General features: G+C 38.0%; 3 protein-coding genes across 3 annotated transcripts; 1 reads left to right on the top strand and 2 right to left on the bottom strand.

The window, feature by feature from the left end:
* Positions 1 to 823: 823 nt before the first annotated feature.
* LOC306771777 (cadherin-related family member 1a) lies at positions 824 to 14,579 on the top strand (the record flags this gene model as incomplete). The annotated part of the gene is made up of 17 exons (XM_079261094.1): positions 824 to 884; positions 1,388 to 1,483; positions 1,788 to 1,933; positions 2,025 to 2,075; positions 2,221 to 2,310; positions 2,454 to 2,540; positions 3,767 to 3,883; positions 6,145 to 6,288; positions 6,374 to 6,452; positions 6,558 to 6,658; positions 6,783 to 6,986; positions 7,327 to 7,479; positions 8,295 to 8,459; positions 9,073 to 9,140; positions 10,607 to 10,835; positions 12,340 to 12,594; positions 14,037 to 14,579. 17 exons carry the CDS (start codon positions 824 to 826, stop codon positions 14,577 to 14,579), a joined length of 2,589 nt encoding a protein of 862 aa, XP_079117220.1.
* Positions 14,580 to 17,310: 2,731 nt separating this feature from the next.
* On the bottom strand, positions 17,311 to 19,056 carry LOC306771187 (leucine-rich repeat, immunoglobulin-like domain and transmembrane domain-containing protein 2; the record flags this gene model as incomplete). The annotated part of the gene is made up of 2 exons (XM_079260292.1): positions 18,275 to 19,056; positions 17,311 to 18,098 (listed from the first exon to the last, which is right to left on the bottom strand). Exons 1-2 carry the CDS (start codon positions 19,041 to 19,043, stop codon positions 17,311 to 17,313), a joined length of 1,557 nt encoding a protein of 518 aa, XP_079116418.1. The 5' UTR covers positions 19,044 to 19,056.
* A 1,878-nt stretch (positions 19,057 to 20,934) lies between these two features.
* Positions 20,935 to 23,607, bottom strand: lrit1b (leucine-rich repeat, immunoglobulin-like and transmembrane domains 1b; the record flags this gene model as incomplete). The annotated part of the gene is made up of 4 exons (XM_079261378.1): positions 20,935 to 22,004; positions 22,146 to 22,451; positions 22,683 to 23,140; positions 23,486 to 23,607. The coding sequence occupies 4 exons, from the start codon at positions 23,605 to 23,607 to the stop codon at positions 20,935 to 20,937; spliced, it is 1,956 nt and encodes a 651-aa protein (XP_079117504.1).
* Between the last annotated feature and the right edge of the window lie 4,044 nt (positions 23,608 to 27,651).

Below are 27,651 nucleotides of genomic sequence, written 5' to 3'. Positions count from 1 at the left end.
TAGGTATTTCAGGCAGTGCTTAAGTGACAAATATCACCTGTTTCATGACATAAAGCTCCTATTTTAAGATGATATTACAATAGGCATGCCATACAACAATGTTAAGTTAAACTCTGGTTGTTGCTATGTGCTGTTTATATGCTTTGCGACTGGAGGGTTACTGCCTGCCGGTCAGTAGGTTGATTGGGGAAAGTGAACTGCAAGGCCAGAGAAAGCCTCTTGGCTATAAGTATATCAGCGATCTGTAAGCGCAGCTCAAGCTTGTGTTGGTCAAAGCGCTGCCAGGGAAAGTGTTCACTAAAACTTATGCCACTGTGTTTTGCTATATGCGACTGCTAAGTTTGTCCAAATCCATTACAGCTGGGAGAAGAGCCAAATACCAAACTTATCCAAACAAATAAACACAACAAATGACTGCATAAGTATCTACAATGTGTTTCTTGTGTTTTTTTTTTTCAATCCGTAAACTGATTGCAACACAGAGAACATTTGTTTTCAAGCCCCAAAATCTTTCCAGTAATCTTAGATGCAGAGCCTCATTTTCACATGTGTGCTGAAGTGTGATGATCACACCATAACGTGTTAAACCTGAACTATCATTCCACTGTGGAGTTTTTCAGGGAGATATGGGAGTGTGAGCCGTGTGGCAGAAGATGTCTGCGGAGGGAAGGGATGCGTCACTGGATTAGTGCCTTAGAATCTGTCCCAGCCTCTACCTCCTGAGCCTGCTGAGACGCCTCCAGAAGGACACAACACTCCTCTGCTTGCTTTCCCTCCACCAAGCCTTCCACATGAGCCAGCCAAGCCTTACCTCCGCACCAGGATGAAGAAAGACAAGAAAACGCATGCTTTACTGTTTCTCCTGCTGCTTCACTACAGTTTGGGTAAGGCTACTCTTTTTCTTATTTTTTTTTCTTATCATTGTGTGCGGTTAAGACTTCATGGCTTGCTCTTATCTGCTTAATCCCTTAGCACAAAGAGGGCAGGTCCATCTTAGTGTACAGTGCTCGTGCTGCTTGTACTTCATTGAATTCAGTGTGTAGTTATGTTTTTCTTAGACTTTTAGTGGTTGAGCTTTTAATCTAAATATATTCACGCTTTTTCTCCCTCCTCCTTGCTGCTTCCGATTCCTCCTCATTTTTAGCGAGTGAGTGCATCAGTCTTATAATTTAATGATAAATATTTCTTAACAAGTAGAACAGAATACAGAAAACTCTACCTTATTTACGAAACTTTTGAAGGATTTATACAGTCTATAAATCTGTTTATATATCTGCTTATATAGTGTTTCAGTCTGACTAATCTTCCAGAAAGGGTTGGTTATTATTATCATTAATTATCTTAAACTCAAAACATTTACAAGATATTATTTGGTTTTGTCATGCAGGGCAATCAGACTATGCTCCATATTTTTATGACAATGGTCCCAGCAGCACCAGTGGGAATATGGCCTTGTTCAGCATCTCCGAGGACACACCTGTTGGTATGTTTCACTTGTTGTGTAATAATGATCTTGACATGCTTTTGGGCTGGTTTTAATAATCTAGTGGTCATATGTGTAGTTAAAGATGTGTTATTTATTGGTGAGAAATTATCAGAGAAGTATTGGAGCTCCAGCTAATCACTGTAATACCTTTTGGATTGTGACGCACATTACGACTTACGGGAAGAAAACAATATGCGTGGGGCCTCATCTGACCTTCCATAAATATATGTAATTAAAAGGAAAAAAAACACAAAGGATTTAAACCAAAGCTTTTGCAAACTTTCTGCTTTGTGACTCTTAGGAACACAGGTGTACATCTTAAATGGTACAGATCCAGAAGGGGATCCAGTGCGATATGGTCTCACTTTCGAAAAAGGCACAACAGAATTTTTCAGGGTGGACACAAAATCAGGAAATGTGACTCTAATTCAGGAGCTAGACAGAGAGGTGAGCCTTTTGACAAAGACTTTCATTTCAAACAAACAGCACAGGCTCAAAGAAATCATTATAGCTTGTTTTTTTTCCTTTTCTGTCACAGAAACAAGATGAAATCTCAGTACTTGTGAGCATAACAGACGGCCGTAATAAAGTAAGTTTTTACAGATTGCAATTTTTTTTGTTGTCAGTGCTTATAATGTAATTGTAATGAATTTGCTAATTGTTTCTCTCTGCATAAAAGCAGACATTAAATTAGTCTAATTAAGGCAACTCTCTTGTTTTCTTGTTGTTGTCAGGTTGTTGAGACAGTGAGAGTGTTTGTGACAGATGCCAATGATGAGCCACCTGAATTTCAAAACCTTCCTTTCATCATTGACATACCAGAGGTACACCATTCATCACAGTTGTAGCAGGACGTCATATCTGCACAATGTGCATTAACAAACTTGAGATCTTAACAATTAACTTCACAAACTGATCAACACTGAAATGAAAGCAGGTTTTATGAAATGTCTTGTCAATTTACCAGGACACTGCTCCAGGAAGCAGCATCTACAGAGTCCATGCAATGGACAAAGACCTCGGCTCAGGCGGCAGTGTTTCATATTTCCTACAGGTAATTTTACTGCTTGATAGTTATACAAACAATGCACAGATGCAACCAACAGCTTATATGGTATTATCGTGCAGTACTATATCTATCTATCTATCTATCTATCTATCTATCTAGCTATCTAAATAAGATATATATATATATATATATATATATATATATATATATATATATATATATATATATATATATATATATATATATATATGGGCTGGCGAGCTGTCCCCGCAACCCTGAATTAGATGAAGTGGTTCAGGAAATGAATATATATATATATATATATATATATATATATATATATTTTTTTTTTTTTTTTTTTTTTTTTTGTATGTGGGGGTTATATGATTTATATTTAGATTTGATTATATATTTGTATTCATAACTAAAAAAGTGAAGGCAATCCAACTTACAAGAATTGTTTTAAAGCGTAATAACTGCTACTGCATCTATATCTGTCATCAGGCTTTTACAGCAGCACGTGCTCAGAAAAGTGACCTGAGTTGACTGAGGCTAAAATGGTCACAGCCTTTTTAGCCTCCTCGCACATGTCATCCAGTTGAATTCAGAGATGATCATAAGAGTTGACTAATCACATTTGAGTCTTCCAGACTTTGGACCTCTTAACTTTCATACCTTGGAAATCTACTCTAAAGTCTGCCAACAACTTTATCCTCTTGGTTTCCAAACCTAATTTTTAAGCTTAAAAAGAACTTTGTTTTACAATTAAAAAAAATAAATAAATAAATTCTCATTTTACATCTTTATATGTGTGCATGTCCTTATTCTTGCCCAGATAGGGATGCTGTTTGCTGGTTTGATAAGAACCAAACAGTCAGGGTTAAGAATAAAGGTCAGACCAACATCATGAGAGCTGTGCTGCCATGTGGAGAGATGAAAAGAGCATTCGAGTGATGGGGCAATGTGGACAAGATTAATCTCATATCAGAGAGCAGTCTGGAAATGCTGTTACTTTAGTAGATTAAATTTCAATTACATTTGAGCAAGGCATTGAGGGCTTAATAGGAGCTTAGGCTTGGTGCAGGCCAACAGCTGACCGAGCAATAATTCTTACTGTTCATGTGTCGACTGTCAGATAAAACTGTGCTGTCATGACAAGGTTGACTTGAGGCAGATTGAGAGTCAATATTGATCAGAAGCCTCTCTGGCATTAGCATGATTGCTCTTTATTGTTTCTGTCCTACTAACTTTTTGACTCATTAATTTATTAGAGCTCCCCATTTGCCAAGTTCACCATTGACGGTCACAGCGGGATTCTCAGAGTGAAACCTGGCGAGACTTTGGACTATGAGACCACAGCGACACATTTTGTGACAGTAATTGCAAAGGTGAGAGGTCATTTTTTTCTCTGGTGCTCTAAACAAGTAAACAACAAAGCGCACAAGCCTCACTGACCCCATTATTTTTTACACTTATTGCATTTTATTGCAAGATCAACACAGCATGCATAAACCTAATTTTTGCAGAGAAAATTTTGTCCTCAAAATCCTCATGATATTGTTTTTGACATGTTTATTGTCGTACATTTCCTCATAAAATCTGCTAGAGCTGTCAGGTTTTTCATGAGCTCTTATTGTAAAATAAAGGCAGTCATTTTTCCCAGGACTTCTCTCATTTGGAGCAATAGTTTGATAGAAAATGTTGGTATTTAACTTGTCCTTTGTTCTAAGTGCTTATGTGTTCACACATCACATCAGATTCTTTTAATGAAACATATGAAAGAATTCTCATTGAAGTACAGCCTGGCATTGGTTTCATAAAGTTATCTTAGTTCGGTACTGTGGAGATCATTTCCCCATACTAAATTTAAGCACAAAGGCTACACAAAAATGGCTCCTGCAGAACTTTAGGTTTCCTGCTTCAAAACGTTTTAGCTGCTTATTGATTGAAAAAGACTTTGTTACAAGGTAGTATGCAAAGAAGAGTTTTCAAGGGAATTTACGAAGGAATTCAACAGCATTGAAATTTTTCTACAACATGAGGCCACTGGAGTAAAACTAAAAACTGTTCCAAGGTGCCAAAGAGTGTATTTGGTATTTCACTTCATATAATCTTTCTAAATTGAGTCATACTTGCTGAAGAGATTTGAGCAAGTTAGAAAAAAATTTATTTATTTATTTAGTTGTTTGTTACACCATATTTGGTAACTTATTTATATTATAAAAGAACACAGAAAAGCCTAAAAAAAAACATGTCAAATTAGAAAATTGATTGCAGGAGTTGTGTAAATAAAGTAGACAGGAGTGAGGAAAACAAAGAAACTGTGATGAAACTTACTGGAAACCAAACCGAAGGACAGAATTTAAAATGTCAAATAGAAAACTCTTTAATCCAGGAAATAAGCAGGTGAAGTGGGACAGGGACACAAATTGGTAAATCAACTTTTGAATAAAGAGGGAGAGATAAAAACGTAAATGCACGCACTGGGACTGATGAAACACTGGTAGCCAAGACAGAGGGATGGACAAGTCTCATGATACAAAAATAATTATTTTGATTAAAGATAATTCTAACCACTCTGTGATGGACTGGCGAGCTGTCCAGAGTGTACCCTGCCTTTCGCCCAAAGACTACTGGGATAGGCTCCAGCTTCCCCGCGACCCTTCATTGGATTAAGCGTTTAGGATAATGAATGAATAATTTTAACCAATTAGAAGCTTGATTTAAGCAATAGAGCAAGTAAACCAGCTTAATAAAAAACAGAAGCAAAACCCTAGCCAAAACCCATAAACTATGATAAAAATTTAGATAAATGTAGTTTCTCTCTTTCTTATTATCATGCTGTCTGTATCATTTCATCATTTTAGCAAATCTAAGTCATGAAATGATTTGATGCAAGACATCTAGCTTCTAATATTTGTTTTTTAAAATGATCAGATTTTATATTAATTCTGAGATATAAAAATGACCACCAGATACCAGAAAAAATATATAATCCCACAGCCTCCAACGCTAAACTGAACAATTTCTAAATCAAATGTTGTCATTTCATTCCTTAAAACTTCACTTTTCCTCTTGAAAGTGGCAAAATCATCTTCAGATTAGATTAAATCAAAAGAGGACCTGTTAAACTAATCGAGCTCAAACTGGGAACCATTCAGCTGTATTTTTCGTTGATAGATTAACATGAAAGGACAATGACAATTTCAGTAAAGTTGTGCTTTGTTTATATAGTGCCAAATCACAACAGAGGTAATCTCAAGGCATTTTAACATATACACTGCAAAGTTATACATGACACATAAAGCCAATTTATTAAAGGAATTGGCTAGTTAGGGAGGCTATCAGACACATGGTGGTGGGCAACAGTGGAGAGAAAAGAAAGGGAAGATGTCTTCCTAATCCTGATGGTGGGTGGATGAAGTGGGATCAGCAAACACCTCAGAACCAGTGATACTAGCTGAGAAAAAACAAATCAGAAAACACGAGTTAATAACTGCAATAACAGAATATTTTATCCATAAAAGGAAAGATTATCTTACACATAGGAAAGCCATCTTAACAATGTGTCATCATGATGAATTTCAGTCAACTAATATCATTAAAGTGTATTAACTCTACTTTCTGTGCTGCTTTCCTGTTTTCCCAGGATGGAGGAGGAAAATACAAAGGGAAACACCAAGTGATGACCTCCACAGCCACTGTAACAATCAATGTTCTTGATGCCCAAGACATGCCTCCATCTTTTATAGGAACCCCATACTTTGGCTATATCTACGAAGTCTCAGTCCCTGTAAGACTTTATTTCAGGTTTAGCTATTACGTAATGTCATTGCTTTTGTTTACATAAAGTTCAGCCTCATTTTATTTTCCTCCAGGGTTCTGAAATATACACAGTGTATGCCAAGGACGGAGATCAAGGCAATCCCAACCCAATGCATTATTCTATCATTAATGGTAAGAAACAATGCTAAGCTGAGTCTTTGAAGGTGGTGTTGCATCATCTGCATTCATTTGATTTACTTTGTTAAAATTCTAAACACATTTGTCTTCATCTTGTAGGTAGTGATGGTGTTTTTGACATAAATAGCACCAGTGGCTGTATCACCCTGTCAGCCCATCCATCTCTCCTGAAAAGTGAACTTTATGAAATTAAAGTCAAGGTACAATTTTTCACTCATCTTCTTCCACATACACACACTTCTTGAGGATTATTATCCCCCCCTTCAAGTAATACTGTTGACCATTATTGTCAAATGTGCTCATCAATGTGATGTTTAATTCCAGGCGTCAGAAGTCGGACCAAACAACCAGCTGCTGGACTATGACATTACCACGGTGACAGTCCGGGTGGTGGATCTCAACAACCATCCTCCGACCTTTTATGGAGAAAATGGACCTCAGAGCAAGTTCGAGGTCACGATGTATGAGCATCCACCTGCAGGGGAGATCCTTAGAGGCTTTAAGATCACGGTCAATGACTCTGATCAGGTGAATTTTACTAATACATTTGATTAAATAGTTTCTGAATTGTCACATTTTATTCTATTCTTTGTTTGTGACTCTGCTGAGAGATGCATTAAAACCTATAACATGTAATTATGCAACATCATATCAAATGCTAAACCAAACAATGTTTATTCTCTCCATCTTGCTTTATGGAGCATAAACTACCTGATTGTCTCAGTTATTTACAAAACTTTATAATTCATAATTGTTATTTACAAAAATGTGCAAAGGTTTTCTGAGTTAGCAGTGAGTGTATCTTTCTTTATTTATTCTTGTCCAGACTACACACTAATTTTTCCTCTACATTTCTGATTCTTTTCAGGGAGCAAATGCTAAATTTAAGTTGAGACTTGTGGGGCAGAACCGAGTACTTCGAGTGGTTCCCCAGACTGTCCTAAATGAAGCCCAGGTGACCATCATTGTGGAGGACACATCTGGCATCGACTATGAAAAGGGACCAACCCTTACTTTTAAGGTAAAACTTCATATGATGTGACCATGTTATCATAAGTTTATTGATGAGTACTGAAGGAGGTGTGTACAGTCTATTCCATTATACAGATTATTATGTGTTGATTTTTGGTGATCTATGTAAGGGGTCTTTTTTTTTTGTTGTGTAGCTTCACATGTATATAAAGTAACTCCTAAGTTACAAGGTACAAAACCCACAACAAGTGGGGATTGTCTTTCATTCAGCAAACACCGTTCCTGCATTGCTCAAAATAAATTCCTTTTAATAGTTGAGGCTTTTCTTCATTTACTTGTGGTTTTTGCTCAAGCTTTCTTTTCCTTGCCAGTCAGAGCAGACTGTGCTTTTCATGAGGAATATTTTAACAAGGCAAGAACTAAAACAAAGCCTGTGGGAAATAAGGTAATAAGATGTGCTGCAATGTTTGAGGGGCAGAATGGGTTTTGTGACATTAAAACATTAAAACCTACATTGGTAGACCCTCCAAACAAAGTTTGGATGTGATTTCTAAGTCCAGTACAGGTTAAAACTCAATGTGTAGAAGAAATAGAAAAAAGGAAAGTTTAGCATTTTTCAATCGCTCTTAACAGTGCATATATACAAGGCTCCTTTGCATGTAAGTAAATGACAAGATGTAGACATAAAAAATTCTTTCAACAACCTCATGTATTTTCAGGCTAACTTCTTATAAACAATCTTTTTTTAATAAAAAAAATATTACCACCTCACAAAGCTGCTGATTTAGATTTTCATTCTTGCTAATGACTTTAATCAAGTCATCAATTTCTATTCTAATTCCGACTACTTGTTTGTCTCTGCAGCTGCTGGCTGTGGAGATCGACACTCCTGAGCGTTTTAGTGCAACAGCTGACATCGTGATCAACCTGCTGGACACGAATGACAACATCCCTGTATTCACATCAGAGTACTACATCGCCAGGGTGCCAGAGAACTCTCCCGGAGGCTCCAGAGTTGTGTCTGTAACTGTGAGTCAATCACGATTATCACTGCTTTAACCCAAACAATGTGATTAAATAATCCATCAACCCTTCAATAAATGCATATTACTCAGTGCAGTCTATCAGATGGAAATGTGTCCGAGCCAGGCAGAAAAAGCTCTGTTCTAGTTGTTTCTGCTTATATAACTCATGTCACAATGTCACATTTAACCACTTCGGTCTGCCCCGTGATATTCCTCAATAAGGGGAATTATTGATGACATTTTCATACTTTTGCCTGTGAAGTTCCTTCACACTGTAAGAACTGTTCCCTGAAATATAAACCAATGTGACCAAACAACAGCATAGTAAAAAGATTAATTTTGCTTCAAGGTTAATCATGCTGACCTATCCTTACATCCCCTCTCAATACAGTAAGACTCCACCCTCAGTGGCTTAAGACCCTAGCTCTTTATCCACAGCCAGCTTGAATAATAAATAACAACTATTAACCAGGATGTGTAACCTCCTACTGTCACTACATAAAAGTAAAGTTGTAAAAAAAATCTCATATCCATGTTTACAGTGTTTTATTATTTGCATTTTTTTTTTTTTTTTTGTCAAATATGGTTTAATTTCTATCCTATTTTATTTTTCCCAGGCAAATGATCCAGACTCAGGGCCTTGGGGTGAAGTCAAATACACGATTTATGGATCAGGATCTGATTTGTGAGTTTAAAAAAAAAAATCCCTTTCCGTCCTGCCAGTTTAGCTTCAGTCTGATCAAATTTTTCAACCCTTGTATTCCCACAAAAACATATTTCACATACAAAAAAGACATTTATAAAGTGAGACTGAAAAGTGTTTCAGAAAAACCTGCAGGATTCTTCTCTTGATTCTTCTTAGCATCTTTGATGGAACAGGAAAAGCATTGAACTAGTTTGATTGGCCCCTCTGCTTCACAAACAGCTCATGCTAAAATGGCTGCAAGATGCTGGATAATCTCCTAATTGGATTGGAGGGTTAAAAATAGACAGCCTGGCCCCTCTCACATAGCCAGAGCCAATTAACATGCAATGTGACAGCTGGAGCCTCAGAAACGGTAGTTTTTTAAAAAAGCGAGGCAGCAGGCAGCGGAAACAAAGTGAGAATTTATGCTCGTCTGCAGGCAGCTACCCAAATTAATTGTGTGAAAGTTGTCAGATTGACTTGTGAATTTTCACAAGAGAACAAGACGGAAAAGTCAGCTGAATAAAATGGCGGCAAGCCCAGTACTGCACCATAAAGTGTATTTATACTTTACATGTATGTGAATTGATTAAACAAAAATAAAAACTTAAGGCAATTATTTTTCCTTCAGTAGACTAAAACGGTGAAAAACTGGTGCACAATAAGGAGCAAAGCTTGTTTCCCTCATCACCTGTTTTCAAACAAATATGAGAAGACATTTTACATCTGAGCTCCTTTATACAAGAAATTTAACAGAATTTCTTATGGGATGGCATATACAGGAAATTACACACTCTAGTCTCTATAAGCATGAACATATTTGAAGCTGAAAATGTGATCATCTCCAGTAAAACTAGATTGCAATTGTACATTTCTCAAAGAGAAGGAGCGATGTTTATATCAACAGGTTTATCTCTGGAAAAATTTGGCAAACTGTTTTGAAAAGGCAACACAACACATACACATGCTCACACAAAAATAGGTTTCATAAATACATGCCTATTTACTAAAGTAATACTGAAGTAATTGAGGATAATAGGTTAAGTCCCTAGAAATATCTCTCAAAGCACAGTTTACACAGAGATTTACCTTTTAGATCAAAGCTCAGGAAAAATACACAGAGCTGGGATTAGCTCCATCCCCCAGCCATCTTTAACGGGATAAAGCATGGATAGAGGATAAAGCGATGGATTGAAGGATGGACAGAAGGATGGTTGGAGTTTTTGCCAATTAGTGCAGAACGTTTTAAATCAAAACGCGACACTGCACTTACATATAATTTGGACAAAAAAAGGTAACAAAACAAAACAAAACCTTTTTCTGGCAAACTCCAAGTATGAGTCATGCAGAGATTTAGAGGCAGTGATGTAAATATCACCTAAGCTGTTAAACATCTTGTGTTTGAAACCCATTGTTGGTTGTGACTACGGGACTGTGACTCATTCAGTCTCTGATCTTACCTGCAGGTTTACTATCAACCCATCATCAGGTCTCATCTCCACGCAGCCCTGGACCAGTCTGGATGCAGAGGTCAGGTCAAAATATAACTTTTACGTAAAGGCTGAGGACTCAGAGGGCAAGTACAGTTTGGCCGAGGTCTTCGTCACCGTCATGGACATGAATGACCACCCTCCAGAGTTTGATGACAGACTTCTGGAGAAGACCATGATTATCGGCACACCTGTCAAAGTGGAGGTAGCTAACTCTGGATTATATAATATATTTGTCACTGGTCTTTATTCACTTATTTATTTCTAAAATAAAAGTATTTAAACTTTCCCAAATATTTTGCACTCAGCTTAGCACGTTTTATGATTCATCTTGTGATGACTGGAAACTGAAAGTTTTGTGACTTTTACATGCATTTAGAAATTTGGAGTTGTGACTTCCATTTCCGCAAATTCATTTATTTTGAAATGAACTTGTCTAAAATCATTGGAAGGGAGCTGCCAGTGGTGTCCACATTGTTTCCTAAAAGTCAGGTTTAGTTTTCATATATTACTCTTGTGAGATTTTGCCTGTTTTCTTATACACATCTAGTCAAAAGACAAAACCACAAACCTGACATGTGTATAAAAAACTGATGAAGCTCATTATTTTGCAGTCCATTTTTGATCAAGAATGATCAAAATGTTATCAGTATGTCTCAGCACTCAGGTGACATGTTTTTTCTCCAACTGGAAGAAATGAGCCTGGAGCATAGTGTTGCAGCCAGCTGAAAGAAATCAGAAAGTTCAAAGGCATCAACAAAAGCCTTGCTGTTTTTGTTTTTTTTCATCCAAGTTTGTAAGACTTATTAAAAATGTAGGACTCCTGTCCTAAAAGATAAAGTTATAAAACCATATGTGAGTTGGGGTTTGATGTTTTTGCCTTTCAACTGTTTCATAAGCTGTCAAATATTTTGAAAATGAAACCCAAACATGCAGATAAAGGCCAGTTTTAATTAGAGCAAAATTATGATTTATGTATTATTATGTATTGCTGGGATTTTAGACTCAAATCATTCCCAAAAGGAACTTCTGAACTTGAAACGGAAATTAACAGAGGTTTCACCTGAACTAGAATGAGGGGGCAATTATGGACATTGGATGATGCAATTTAACAGTGGACGTCAATTGCCAAAGTAATTTCATAATAAATGTTTTTATTTGTGAATGGATCCTGTGGATTCAGGTACAGCAATCACTGCACTATTGGTAGCTACTTCAAAATTATACATGTGTACTGTCTCCTTCCAGGTGCATTTTAAGACATCATTTCTCCTACCTACAGACAAAGCCGGTACTGCAGTGTTACTTACAGGACAGTACACACAGGGTTTGTCCACTGACACACCATTGTAAAAAAGGTGGAAAAAAAAATATGACTTCTTTCTTGTATGTGGACTTTTTTGAAAAAAAAAATGGAGGTTTTAACATCTACTTAATTTTTAATACTCTATAAATGATGTTTCAAGAAAACATTTTGTGAACTATTAACCATAAGCTACCTACTCAGTTCCACAATAGAATATTTTTTTTTATTTATTTATTTATTTATTTATTTATTTATTTTACTGTATTTGGTAGCTCTTTCTGTGTTATACAAGAACTCAGAAAAGCCTGAAAAACACATAAATCTATTTCTTGAATCTACTTATCTAGGTGATTTACATTGTAGTTATTGGCATTTTAATTACATGAATTGTTATTTCATATAGGCAATGGACGATGATGCAGAGTCTCCAAACAATGTCATCGAGTACTCCATCATGACAGCCGATCCTGACAACGCATTCGATATCAACGCAGACACTGGTGAGATCAAACTGAAGCCCTTCATAAAGTCTATGGAGATTGTTCACAATATCACCAAACAGAAGGACTGCAAGTGGTCTCTAGTGGTGCAGGCCAGGGACCGAGGTTCTCCATCCTTCAGCACAACAGCTGTGGTCAACATCGACATCACAGAGGCGGTAAGACTTGCTTTGACTAGCAGCACACTTTTGCTTTTTTGTTGCATGCCTGAGCTATAGATTTTGGCAGTTCAACATAAGGCAGTAGGCATTGTTGCTATGCTACTGTAGGCAAAATAAACACCCCAGTTTAAGCTTATCACCTGCCATCAACTTCATAGTCCATGGTGGATAAAACTGTTGTCAAGTTGTATAAAAAATATCAGAACCAGAAACAAAGCTATGATAGCCAAATGTTTGGAATATGTTTTTAATCGTACTTTGAACAGCAATCGAGTTTTAATGTGTTTTAATGTAACCATAGTGACGGCACATAATCTGTTTGCAGGATTAGTTCATGCTAATTTTGGTCTCCGTCAAATTTGAAATATGACTGTGATTAGATAAACTGCTTGCTATTTCAAGTTGTCAGTCATTATCATGGTTTCACATGTCTGTTTTCATCATGCCCTCATTCTGCCATTTTCATGATGACTCAGTGTTTTGGTTTTGTTTCTGTGTTGTGTATCGTGCTTTTCAGATCAAAGGTCGAATTATATCATACTTCATGGGCCTCAGCAAACGTCCGCTGACAGTTTTTGGAATTTTTGTCAGCATTGTCACATCCCTCATTTTACTGACAATCTGCATATCCACAATCCTGTACTGTAATGCAGTGAAAAAGTCCCGAATCAACCCTGAGAGTAATTATATAAAAATTATCCGCAGAGTCAAGTGAGACACAGCTGGTACTTGCTGGTGCAGCTGAAGATACAGGCTGGCTGCTGTCTGTAAAAGAGTACTGGAGCACATTCAAGTAAATAATGAAACTATTACATAATTTTATAAATATTTTCCTCTGTTTTTATTGTAATATTATTTATTCTTTGGTTTCGAAAACTTCTAAAGAGACTTACTTTTTTTTTTTATAAAAAATAAAGTTTTTATATTAGTTTTTAAAAGACCAACACATTCTGTTGTCTCAAGCATGACTCAGACTATTTGACTGTCAAATTCACTAAAAGGGATTTTCTTTGGTTTCAAGCTTCTTAATTTTCCATATTTTCCTTGTCTTTCCTCTGCAAACATGTCTGTTCGGGTCTTATGAACCATGCCATCCTTTTTGTTCAGCCTTCATCAGTCAGAGAGAAATCCCAAAGCGCCGCACTGCCAGATGCACTCCCAACAACTAGTGTGCTGCCTAGTTCTTAGCTTTGCATCAGTAGTCCTATACAGTAGGACAGAGGAACATCATTGTGTTTGTGTGTATATGTGTGTGTGTGTGTGTGTGTGTGTGTGTGTGTGTGTGTGTGTGTGAAAGCATCACATGGTTGGTGGATATGTTGTTTGGGCCTCCTCTGTCAGTGCTTTGCGCATTCATCTTTCATGCTTACCTCCTTTGGATAAATGATGTATCAGCCGCAGATTCAGATTAAAATGACTATATTTGTGCTCTTTTACAGACTCCTCTCAAGGGGCCTATGGCTGCTTTTTTAATGAAAAGTAGGGACAATCCTTTAAAAGCTCTAGGCATGGTCACTTTTATCATTACTGTATTGGTAGGAGTGACGGTCATGATCTCTACAGCTATGTTCATGCGCAATTCAAAGTCCAACAGAATCATGCCGGCACGTCGCATCATTAAGAAGCGGCCCAGGGACCAGCAGCCCTGGACCTTCAAGATGCCTGGTATTAGATTCACCAACCCCGCAGATAAGTTTCTTATTAGGGACCCAGAGAGCAGTCCCCAACAGGAACCTGACAGTCCTCGGACGAAGCCTCCACCGCCTATTGCTCCATGCCTGCCTCCTCCTCCTCCAGCTAACATACGGCCTGTTGAAAGGCCCTGGGCAGTCCCAACAATATCTGGTACGTTGGCATCCAAAGGATCCAAGAGAGCAAAGTCAGGCCGCCGCAAAGAGGGAAACATCAGCTCTGCTTTAGTGTCTGAGCTGAAAATGAAGCTGGAGCAGAAAATCCATGAGAACAACCAAGGTTATTATTAACTAAAACTACAAAACATCTGGTTTAAGGTTGTTTGGTCCTTTCTTTGACAGCTCTAATACTCTTAACCCATTGTACCTGTGCTACATGTAATGATCTGGTAGGTGGTCCTACCTTGCGATTGTTCATGAGTATGACAGGAAGGTTTACAGATATTCATGTCTTAAGATGACATTACGGAAATGGGATGTGCTGCATCCTCAAATGATCTAGTTTTGATAAGGACAGGAGAGGGCTTAAGAGGATGCTGCAGATAATTCACCACACTGCCATCTTGAGGAGGATTACATCATCCCAGCAGTAAGAAACATCATTGTAAATTGTTCAGGGAGAGGATTGCAAAGACTTACTGTGTTCACATAAGTTGCATAACGTCCTTAAAATGTAATGCTCCCAACCCTGAAATGTTTTTTTTGGACAAAGAACAGGATTTCTGCACAATAAATCCTAAAGAACATAAAACAAAGAGAAGGTGTTCTTGGTCACTGAGGCATACAGATGTTTGACATGTCAGCTTTTTATGAAGTGCTAAAGAACCTGTGTGTTGATATTTTTATTGTGTTACATCAGCTGCTTTAAAGCTGAAAAGTTGCTCCTTTGTATGATTACAATGTGCCACTGTAGTAACACAAGCCTGCTTTTATTTATGTGAATAATTCTTTAAAAAAAATGCTTTTATATAAATGTACATTGGTCCATTTCCGTTTAAGTGTACAGTATTGTATCCTTCTATTAATTCACACACACGCACACATATATTCATATAAATATATACACATATATATGTTGTTCAAAGTTGTATCTTGCAGCAGAAGAAAAAGACTAAAAATGCACACAAGGCGATCTAACTCCTCTTGTGAGATATTGTTGGTAAAGAGTAGTCCTATGCTTGAAATATTTGAGCTAACGTTGTTATGTTTTAGTAACTTGCTTGGACATTTCTTTAGATCTAAATATTTAAATATAGAGTTTTTGTCAAATATTAAGGGTCCACACAATTACTTTCTATATCATGCATCAATGCCTTCAAATGTAGGCAAAGAAGAAGTCATTGCTGTTACAAATTACTTGTATCTAACTGTATCAACTTGTACCTATTTTAATTAAGTTGAGATTGACTATATATCATAAATATGAATTACACATGCCTGGTCCTTCAAGTAACATATTTGTACTGTCTTTGTACTGTCTTGATTTTAAATAAACATTTGAAAATAATTCAATGTATTTTTTTGTGTTTTTTGGGAAGTGTTGTAATGAAATATGTAGACAAGCAAGAGGGACAAAGATTTGGAGAAACTGTTAATTTCATGTCAAATTTCTAAAAAAGAAAAAGATTGTTTAGAATTTCTTAATATTCTTATTTAATCACTTTGGTGGACGAATCTCGTCTTTTAATGACTCATTGTGCTTGCAGAAATAAAAGGAAGCATCTTGGAAATCCATAATAAACTTCTGCATTCTGAAATCTAATGACTCACATATTCCTATTCTGTTACACTTGTAAATATGTTTTTATTCTATGAATGATCCAATGACCGATTCCATCTCAACACAACGCTTTGTACTGCAATGTACTTCACAGACTTCTGTTGAACTCACTAAACACTTATGCCTGTATTTATATACCATGCAGATACAGTTAGTTCAGCCATTTAATAGAAATATCATGTCCTGCTGAGTAGGAGTCAGATAGAAAATCACAATAATCTGCTTAGTACCGTATGGATAGATACATAGCAAAACACTGCTTATGTAACAAATCTTGTGAGTGATTGTGCTGAAAATCTGTGTATGTCTCAACATTTGCCTTCTCTTTAATCCACATCAAAACATTTCAATCCATTACAAGACAGTATTCATGTTCTGTAGAGGGGGAAAATGGCATTTTTCAAAACAAAGTGGAACACAGTGTCTTATAAAGTCACACAAAGAATACATGATTTATTCTGTAATATAGAATTGTATACATATATAGACAATAAAGTATAATATGCCTATTATTATTTTCAAAAGTGCAGGTGCACAGTACAAAAATTTTGAGAAAAACATTATTTTTGTGCACATTTTAAGACTCATAAGGCATCTTCATTTTGAGGGTAACACTTTATAATAATGGTATAAATCATATACTTATGTAATGTGTGACTAATGCATTAATTTATGAAGACTTTATCATGAATTCCTGTTGCTTACCGGCAAATATGTCAACATATTGATGAATTAACAGAGAACTATTGTTCATTAATCAATAAACAATCAAGTAAACACATGAATCAACATTGAGATCATCATTAGTTCATGAGCTACAGGAATTCATAATAAAGTCTTCATTAATAAATGCATTAGTTCATTGAGAGTTACATTTTACCTAAGTGTATGATTTGTACCATTATAGTAAAGTGTTACCATTTTGAGATAGTGGCTTAAAAAAATACATCTTTTTTTCAAGTAGCCCCAGTGTACCTCTTATGCACTGAGATATGATTAAAATCACAGCACTACTTTCAATTTTCAAACAGTGTTCAAATAAATTAACACACAAAGTATTTGCAGCAGGATGACAAAATATTATCTCAGCTTCATGAGAAAAATCTTTGCTGCTGTTTTGTATGCTTATAAACAAAGACACTGACTGGATATGAGAAAAGGCTCAAACTGGAGCCACAATGAAAACTAACATTGTTTACAAATACACAAATATTGATAGTTTTCTCTTATTTTATGTCCATGTTAGTACAGTTGAGCCGCACTTCCTCCTTTGCACCTATCGTCAGACTTCCGCCTCTTTATTGGCTTTTCCTCTGAGTCCCTGCACAGTGCTTCATCACTGGCTGCCTGCAGGCTATCGAAGGTGCCCTGCCTCTCTGTCCCTTGCATGTTGTCTTCATGCATCCTCCGCTTCCTCCACAGATCCACGCAGCGATCGACACAGCTGAACCTGGCCTCTGTGGTGCATGCATACATGCCGGCTGGCACAGCCAGCACCATCGCGCACACAATGACTATAATATGTATCAGCCTTTCTCTTTGCTCCAGCTCACTGATATCACTTCCTGTCACAAACACAATACACTGGCCTTCCTTTGGTGGGTGGTTCTTCAGGGTGACGCACACTTCATATTTGTTGACTGGAAGCAGATCGCTGACAGAGTAGCTGTTGATGCCAGGGCCGATGTAGATCATTTCCTTCTTGGGTGAATCGTATTTGCCAAAGTGGACGGTGAACCATGTTTCTGCAGGATTTACTGTTGTTGCATACCACTCTAAGGTGATGCCGTAGACTGTCTGCTTGGCGATGCGGATATTTATGTGAACATTGTCGTCAGATGACAGCATGGGCACAGGTGGAGGAATAGGAACAGATGAGTTGGGGGAATTAATACTTAGCGTAATGCTGACGGATGAGTTGCCAATAAAGTTGTTGGCCAGACAAGTGTAGAGTCCTCGGTCTGCTAAGTGAATGGAAGGAATCTCCAGCTCGGAAGTGACTGTCTCCTCATCTTTCTGAGTCTGTGTAGCTAAAACAAGAAAACAGCGCATTAAAAAGAGCTACGTTAAAACCAGAAGATTGTTTTCATCGGCTAGGACACAATCGGGTGGCACAAACCTGAAAGTTCAAACGCATGAGGCATTATACTGGCAGGATTTCAATACTTTTGAGTGTTTGTGATTAAAAACAAAAAAAAAAACTTACCAGCAAATCCTCTGATAATCTTCAGACTGTACATCCATTGAATAGATGGGGCTGGTCTTGCCTTGACTACACATCGCAATGTGGCATTTGCTCCAAGAGGTAGAGTGATGTTGGTCTCTGGGGCAGAGGCCACGGGCTTTGTGCATGTTTTTAACTGGATCTCATGGAAAAACATTTTAGCTTTGGAGGTTGGACCAGAGCACATCAAGTAAGAGTTCATCAGAATGATGGGAGGGCTGACCCCCCTGATGAATTCAACAAATCCTTTAAGACGACAGTCACACAACCAGGGATTGTCATGCAGAGCCAAAACAACATTGGACACCACCCCTTCTTTCCCCCATGCTTTCTCTGCAGTTTGGAAAAGAGGCCAATTAATAAACACATCTTTTGATATGATGCTAAGCTGGTTGAAGGATAAATCTAAGTAGGTCAGTGCCGGTAAGTGTCGCAATGCGTGTTCAGGTAGCACATCCAGTCGATTGTGCTTCAGATCCAAAATCTTGAGTTTGGGTGTGTCCTGAAATGCTGTCCACGGTACTGAAGTCAGCTTGTTGCCTTGCAGCCGGAGTTCAGTCAGGTTGGTGAGCCCTTCCAGGCTTTTGATGTTCATCAGGGTGATCTCGTTGAAATTTAGCCAGAGAAACTCCAAGGCACTAACTTTAGAGAAAGAACCTCGAGGCAACTCAGTCAGGTGGCAGTTTTCAATTCGAATTTTGGTGAAATCATCAGGGATGTCCCCTGGGATTTGTCCCATAGAGGTTTCCATACATAGTAAAGATCTAGAATGAGACATGAAACGCTTAATAAAAAGACAAGCTGAGTCTACAGCTGCTTATGTAGCAGATGCTGCACTTGTACACATTTATGGACAATGTCTGTAGATTTTCGGCATCAAGAGAGTTACATTTAAAGCAACAATCAGGTTGGTCAAAACAAGGTCACAACTTTCATGTAACTTCCTTATAAAAATTTCTGTAGCTTAAGTAGTAACTTACCTCCCCAGGTTCTCATCTGTGCAGGAACAACCCAACAAACAAGTGGAAAATCCAGGAACAATGATGGAAGAAAACAAAGAGACGCCCAATGAGACACAAAAGGCATCCATGTTCATAGACGAACATGTGAAATGGGCCTGTAAGGGCAGTACATGCCTATCGGCTGCACCCAAAGAAAGCCTATTACCTTAATCTTCCCTGACGTAATGCTTAAGACACAGAATGACATTCGAGACACAGGAAAGGTGTATTTATAGCAGTGGTCCACTTTGTCTGGAAAACAGCATGATCTCAATCAAATGTTTGCATTTTCTCTCTTATGAATGCTGTTCCATAATGACATGTGCTTAGTTACTGTTATTCAGGAATGATACCAAAATGCTTTGCATCAGTCTTATTCCATGTATCTGTCCCCTATCAGAACACTGACAACACAAGAGGGCCATCTGTATTAAGTGGGCTGGAGCCTGTCAGGCTTAGGAGCAGTGAGAGAGAGAGGGCTGCAAGCGAGACAGACAGATGTCTGGAAAGGACTGTAGTCTGACCTAAATAATCTGACCCTAGCTGTCTTGAGTTTATAAAGGTTGTGTCAGGAAGGAACAGCCTTGTCTATTTGGTTTTTTTAAATTTCTGCTACGATACTCCATCTTTTTGTGGCAGCAGGCTCCAATTTAACAGGCAAATGGGTTAATCCGATCTTCAGTAATCTCTCAGAAAAGCTAGAGACAAATTATTTTAATATTTTTAAGCATTGCACTCTAGTCTGCTTAGATACTTTTTCATTTTTTTCTCCTGAGGTGGCAAAATGTTGCATTTTTATTGATATTTTACAAATAGGCCTGCTCATTCGGCTGCACTTTTATTTTCTTACAGACGTGCTGACTGCTCTGTAAAGCTGTATTTGGCTTCAGAAGACTCAACCATCATTTGTCTGAGAATTAGTTTTACCACCAGATCATGAAAACATTTTCCTTCAGTTAAATTAACATGAATCCTGTCTTGTAAAAAAATATATAATCTCAGATATCAAGGAAGAAAATAAAGCTTGTAAGGATGAGTAAATATAAAAAATATTTATTTTCAGTCCTTACATTCATACATAGATAAATATTTCAGATTACAAATATTTACATGTTATAAAATTCATTGTATTTTAGGTTTCTGAGCCAACAGTAAACCTGGCACATCAACATTAAACTGATATAAAAAACAGACTAAACAGACTGCTGGTTGTCTACACACGTTCTGTTTTTAAATAAACACAAAGCAAAGGTTGACATTCTGGAAAAAAGAAAAAAAAATCACTGGGTTTGTCACGAGTTTAGGGTATCGACACAATTTTCTAGGCAAAACATTATCTTTAAAAGTGCATGACAAATAAAAAAATAAAAGTTATTTTCACACACTTACACCAATATTAAAACTGTATTGTTGTGTTAAGCTTCCCTTTTTGCTTCCAACCAAACAAATGGATGATTTTAGTCCCACAAGGCTGTAAAATAATCTCATATATCCTGCGCTGACAGAACCAACTAAGTTTGCTGAATACCCATGAAATAGGGTCATTTCAGTTTTGAAGTCTTTGATCAGTTCAGCGCTTCATCTGTCAACATCGCAGGCAAAACAAAGTGCATCCTCTTGAAACCGAGGTTCTGTTTGGTTTCAGCAGAAGTACTCATTAGGTGGCCCCTCAGTCCTGGCTACGGCCTCTGAGTCTACACTTGATCTTGCTGAGAGCAACCTATTGGATTCATCAGGATTTAGCCGGGTCAGATACTCCCCCTCCATTCCTTTGGCTTTGCCCCCTGGGCCGAGAGTCTCAAACGTGACGTAGGAGTCTTGCATTTCTTTCGCCTGTCGCCCCAGCAGCTTTTGGATACGTTTCTTTAGCGCCCCGCAACACACAATCAGAGTCAGCGGGACAGCGATCACGCACGCCACCGTTATCACCACCACATTAATGAGCTTCTGAGTGCCACTGGCACTGGCGGCCTCGTCTGTTGAGAAGATTACACATTGCTCCTTTTTTGGGATCAACCCTTTGACGCAAACACAAGCAATGTACTTTGTCTTTGGCACAAGGCCCTCAATGGTGATCCGGTTCTTTCCAGCACCTACACTGATTCGCCGCATGTCTCTCTCTCCAAACACAGCATACAGGACACTGAACTCGGTAACGTTTGTGGCTGTAGGGGCTCGCCAGTTCAGAGAGACTGTGTGGTCAGTGTCTCCAATCACCTTTACCGAACGCACCACCCTCTTTTCAGGAATTTGCTGCAACGATGAGGCATTGGCTGCTAAGTTACTCAAAGCATCCTGGCCCCCCTCATCTGGCTTCTTGGACTCCGACGCTGTGCCTCGTCCTGGTGAGGCATCATCAGAGACACTGTAGCTCTCAATCTCATACTTCCCAGTCACACCTTTACCATTAAGAGGTTCGATAATGGGCTGTGCAGCAGTGCTGGTAGGTGGGGGGACATATCTGGCGATGAGCTTCTCCTGGTAAGCAGCTCGGCCAATGCCACCAGTCTTTTTCCCTCTGCCTCTCTTAGACGCGCCACCTACTGCTTCATCTGATCGGATGGAATCTGTGATCACTAAGGAGATGATGGCGTCTGCAGTGCCCACAAAGTTGGTAGCTTTGCATACGTATTTCCCAGAATCCCTGTAGGAGACCGCAGGCACACTCAGAATCGACCAGATGATACCTTCCTTTGAAACCTCTTCCTGAACTGAAAAAAGGGAAACAGACAGCCAGGGTTTAACAGATTGACACAAATGGAAGAACTTTAATCTCGTTGACATTTGGGCTTGGACACAAATAGATGCTTTTCTAAACTCAGCACAATGGAATTAGCTTAGGAGAAATTCACCTGTGCCGTTCATTTTCTTGCCATCAGCACGGCTCCAAGAAAGCTCGGGAATCGGAACTCCAACAGTTCCACAGCGCAGCAGGACGTTGTTGCCCAGTGAACTCCGAACTCGAGCCACAGCTGTATGGACCCGAGGGCCCTGGCACCTTTGCAGCTCCGCCTCAGTGAAGAAGACCCCTGAAAGGCTCTCTGGATCAGCACACTTCAGCCTGGTGTCGATGAGAGCCACAGATGACGAGGGGGACTTTTGAAACTGAACCAGATCATAAAGTCTGCAGTCACAAAGCCATGGGTTGTCATGAAGACCTGCAAAGGGACCAAAAGTAACAACGACTGTTAGCTAACACCATGCTGAGACTTCTTAAGACAAAAGCTGGGAGTTAAAATAAGAACAATTAGTCTGATTCCTTGACATACTGGCACTGCACACAATAGCTATAATTAGACTAATCCCTTTACTAAAACAAGGCAGCTTTAAAAAAAAAAAAAAAAAGGCAAACTTTCCAGTGCCCTAAAACGTTACAGCTTGATACTTACCCAGAATTAATTTAGATTCCGAATCTTGAGGTGGTTTTACACTCAGCCACATGGAGAGAGCCTCAGCAGGAAGGGTGGTGAGGCTATTGCTGGATAAATCCAGATAGGTGATGTTTTTTATATACATGGTAGCAGATGTAGGGATAGCAGAGATCTTGTTGTTGTGCAAGTCCAGGAGCCTCAGGATAGGCATGTCAGTCAGAGATTCCCAGGGAAAGTATGTGAGTGAGTTCCCATCCAGCCTGAGCTCATCCAGGTTGTAAAGACCCCGGAAACTGTCTGCATTGAGCGCATTCAGTGAATTAAAAGACATCCAGAGGAACTCCAGGTTGTTGAGGTAGTGGAAGTTGTTGCTGGCAATGCGTGTAATTGCTGTCTTCTCAATGCGGAGCTTGGATGTATCAATGGGGAAGTTTGGAGGAATCGCAGTGATTTCTGGATCATTGCAAAGCACACTCCTAAAAAAAGACAGAAATAATATTATTTCTTAGATGACAGTACACAAAAACTGCTTTAAGATGCTTTAAAAGTAGATGGGGTTAGAACTATATTTAAGTTGTATTAAATTGTATTCAAAGTTTCTGTTTTGTTAAAATTAACATTTCAGGTTTAGAGAGAAAAAAAAAAGTAGTAACCTAACCTTTTGTTCAGTAACAAGCAAAGGAGATTAAAGAGCAACCCCAAGTTAATCCCTCACAATACAGAGTGAGTGAATAAAGGAAAAGCTGCAGAAAATTAAACATGGCTTGCATGCTAGAAACAACAAAATAGTAATAGCTGTGAACAAAATGCAAATAATTTACCTTGCTTTTGATCCATCGCTTAGTTTGTGGAAAAAGCAGCTGCACTGTGCAGGACATGAAGCTCTCATCAGAGGAAGAAAAACAAAAGCCAAACAAAAAGCAGCACAGAAGTGACGACTCATGTTTCCCCCCTGTAAGAAGCAAACTCCAAGGATCTAAACTACAATTTTTTAAAAATGACTAAATAAAAAGAAAATAAAAAAGAAAGATAAGATGTAAGAACACGGTCTAACAGGACCTCCGATGCATTGTGGTAGTTCTCAGGCTCACAGCTCCACACTGTTCTGACTGGTCTGAATCCTCAGATAAAAGGGATAGGCAGGGATTAGAGGAGGACTTGGGTTATTTTCATTCACACGATTAGGCTATTCTTTCCTGGACGCTGATAGGCTACACACTTTGCATTTTCTTTCTCTGAGAAACACTCTAAAAACAATCGATTGGCTGGTTAAATACGGCATGAAACGTGCTGACTGGTGCAGCAGCTTGATAAAGTAGAGGATGCAGGTAAATGAAGCCAAATCTTCCAAATCCACTACTTGTGGGTCAGTGAAACTGACACATTTGAGGTAGGCAACAAATATGTGAAAGTGCGAATATTTTAAAATAGCTAGAGTCCGGTGAAAGCTGCCATACTTTAACATTTGACCATCTTTAAATACTTCATAACCAGTCAGAATTAATGATAAAACAGAAAAGAATGAAAAAATAAGATTCATAAGAAGTCCTTCAGTTTCTCCTCTATCTTCAAGTATCGTAGTTACTTTAAATACAAAAACAAAATGGAGTTATATAGCAACAAATGCACACTAGATGGCAGTGTAGAGAGGGTGATGATGAATAGTCCTGGCATCATTTTCATACAGTATTTATCGTTTCGCAATGGAATAAATATGAAACTTTTTTGTTTCAAGTAACCACTGATTTAAATATCCATTTTAAAAAAAACTTTTAATTTTTTCTACTTTTAGGTCGTCTAATTCCAAGAAAACTAAAATTAGTTACAAGTCAGGACTTTACCTTGAATGTTAGACAGACTTACTTTCTTGATTTAGTGCCGAAAAGATAGTAGATAGCTACAATAATTTATTATGTATTATATATAAATCTATAAAGCTCTCTTTTGTATTTTTCTATCACACCAAATAGAAAGGAAAGGAATGGCAGTTAAGCTGCTTGCTCAGCAGTATAGGTGCTACAGTATGTATAAGTATTTCTATATTTGTATTACATCCGTGTGTCTGCTTGTGACGCACTTTGCGAATGACGCATGTGCTGTCACAGTGCCTGAGTTGTTGGTTTTTTGGTTTTTTTTTCAGGTGCAGAGGTTTAAATATACGGCAGGGTGATTTCAAATCCTTTAATCCAGTCATCGCTCTGTCCCTTATTATTATATCTGTGTTCTATTTCTTTCAGAAGGGCTGCCCCAGACAAGAAAACGTTTGACCCTGCACCTGTCCCTATCACCATCCACATGCATAACCTCAGAGATAGGCATCTTGTTTTAAAGATGAGATGGCCGTGTCTTCAAAAACTTAATTTTAATCAAGTGAGAAGCATTTGCATAAATTCTTCCTGCTTTAATGTGTAGAATATGACGTAAAAGTGAAAAATTATTGAAAAGCTATTTCTTTGAAATTAGTTCAAATTTAAAAGTCTTTCTCAAAAGCAACATCTTTATGTTGTTCGGTTTAAGAAGTAATTCAGTTTTTTGCCTACAAAGTACAGTGATGCCACAAAAATGCATGGAGAAAGAGGAGGAAGAAAAGGAGGGAAGTGTTTGATGCATCATGGGAGATCCCTCACATGGACCCAGATGGCTCAGATTATAAGGCAAGTTTAACACCTAATCTAAACATAATGGAGAGTGTTTGCACTCCAGGACCAAACTGTGAGCTTGTTCCAGGGAAAAGAGGCCTAACTGGTCCAGTATCTCTCAGCATCTTAATGAGCTCTATGGGGCTATTTACAGTGATCACTAAGAAAAGGCAAGTGATGCTTATTTTAAACCTCTCATTGGCTCCTCAAGCTTTGTGCTAGCAGTCCTTGTAAACTGTACTGGAAAAAAATCATTATTCATAAAGCAGAAGACAATAAGAAAACAGCTAAATAGCTTTCTGTTAAGTTAAGAAATACTATTTCACCCTAGTGGTTGAGGTCCAGCTGATATCAAACAGGATGGCTAAAAAAAGAACAGCATATACAAGATTGCTAAATAATACCATTGGAAAAAAATTGCAGAATAATAAAAATAGACATTTGCAGAAAAATTGGATAAAACTCATCTAAAGTTAAATCACCTTAAAGCACCAGTACCTGGAAACAGGACCTGTGTTCACCTACTAACACTACTTCTTATTTGTAATGCTACTTTATACTTTCGTAGGAATGAACAAAAATCACTTTCATTCATCAACTTGCTGCTGGGCTTCAGCACAAACGCAACACAGGAACCTTTGTTTTATTGCAAAACCAACAGATTATGCAATGGGCTAATGTTTAACGGCTGCAAAGATACAAGCACATGAGTGAAACGATTACAGACTGGGTCAGGTCACAAATTTTCATTCCTAATGAAACATAATGAAGCGAGATTGCAAAGAGATAAGACTTGAGACATTAAATGAGATGGTACTTGAGTGTTACTTTAGCATTTTTTATCTTGAGAATGAAGTAAAAGAGCTAATCAGTGCTTGATGGTGGATATAATACTGGCCAAAATCAAAATTATTCTCACTCAAAGCCGTCCGTATTAGTGAACTTTTCATGTCTGTATTTCTTTCAGCTAAATTCACAGCATTCATGATTCTGTTGGGTTGGTTTGTGCTGGCACCAGTTTCATCACCCTCAGCTGCAGTAGCTTAACAGATTGTGGTATTGAATCGTTTGCGAAATTCAGAGCTGTGTTGCTTTATGTTCCAGCTTACCTCCTACTGCTCCATCAGCTTTGAACAAATGCACAGGCCTGTTGTTTGGATTAGGGGCAGCAACTTGTGAATCAGATGGTCCAAATCAAATCACAACATTTTGACATCCCATGTGTCAAAGCAGCAGATGCAGTCACAAGGATCGACATTGCAGCCTTTTTTTTTTTCGTTGAATGTGAGGAAGTCTGGACCCTCAGTCAGGACAATATGGGCAGCTTCAGAAAAAGGGTATTATAATGCTGTTGGGACACATCGTAACTACGTGGTTAATGAGTTTGTGGTAATCTGTGGAGAGATTAGTGGAGCAATCAGAGCCTACCCAAATGTTACATTTTAAAGGGTTCATGCTACTACAAGAGGCAGAGATCACTTTTCTGCTGTCCTGATTTTTTAAAGGTTGTTTTAGCAAACAGTGTGACAGATACACATCTATATGAATTGATTTTGACAGTTTTGCTGACTTTTATAACTCACAATTTAAAGTTTAGAGTAAAGATTTTTTGAGAGACAATCTCTGTTAGCAGCAGGCTACAAATGTACAATCATTTTTTTTTTTTTGTTCTGCTTAAGACATTATATTAAGATATCAGTTATCAGTTGCCTTAATATACATAATTACTGATAGAAAGGATGGATAGTCTGCAAATGTTCAGGTCTGACAAAGTTCTTTTTTTGTTTTTCCTTTTTGTAGTCAGATCGAATCTGACGCCATATTGCACAAACAAACAATCAGTAACACAGGCTCTTCTAAGCTTCAAATGAGCATAAACAAATATGTATGGTTCCATACATACTGGGTTGGCCCTGTGATGGACTGGTGACCTGTAATGGATATACAGGTCATAGATAGATAGATAGATAGATAGACAGACAGACAGACAGACAGACAGACAGACAGACAGACAGACAGACAGACAGACAGACAGACAGATAGATAGATAGATAGATAGATAGATAGATAATTGTGGAATGAAGATTTGAATTTAAAAACAGAAATAATGTTTAGATCTCTAAATAGAAAAGTCTACATTCAGGATTTGACAGACTCAGAGGTGAGAGCAGAAGTTGTAGAACCAGACACCACATATACAAATGTATGACTTTAATGGAAAACACAAATTGAAAACTTTCCTTTGTGTTTTAAAATTCGAGCATAAAGGGCTAAGCCAGTTTCAATGAAATAATTTTGTCAGGAGAGCTCTTGGAGGTGAATCTGGTACGTTTTGGGCTTGTTGCAGC

The sequence above is a fragment of the Telmatherina bonti genome (assembly GCF_933228915.1).
Source record: "Telmatherina bonti genome assembly, chromosome: 21".
Classification (NCBI taxonomy): domain Eukaryota; kingdom Metazoa; phylum Chordata; class Actinopteri; order Atheriniformes; family Telmatherinidae; genus Telmatherina; species Telmatherina bonti.
This window is presented reverse-complemented; position numbering and strand designations above follow the sequence as displayed.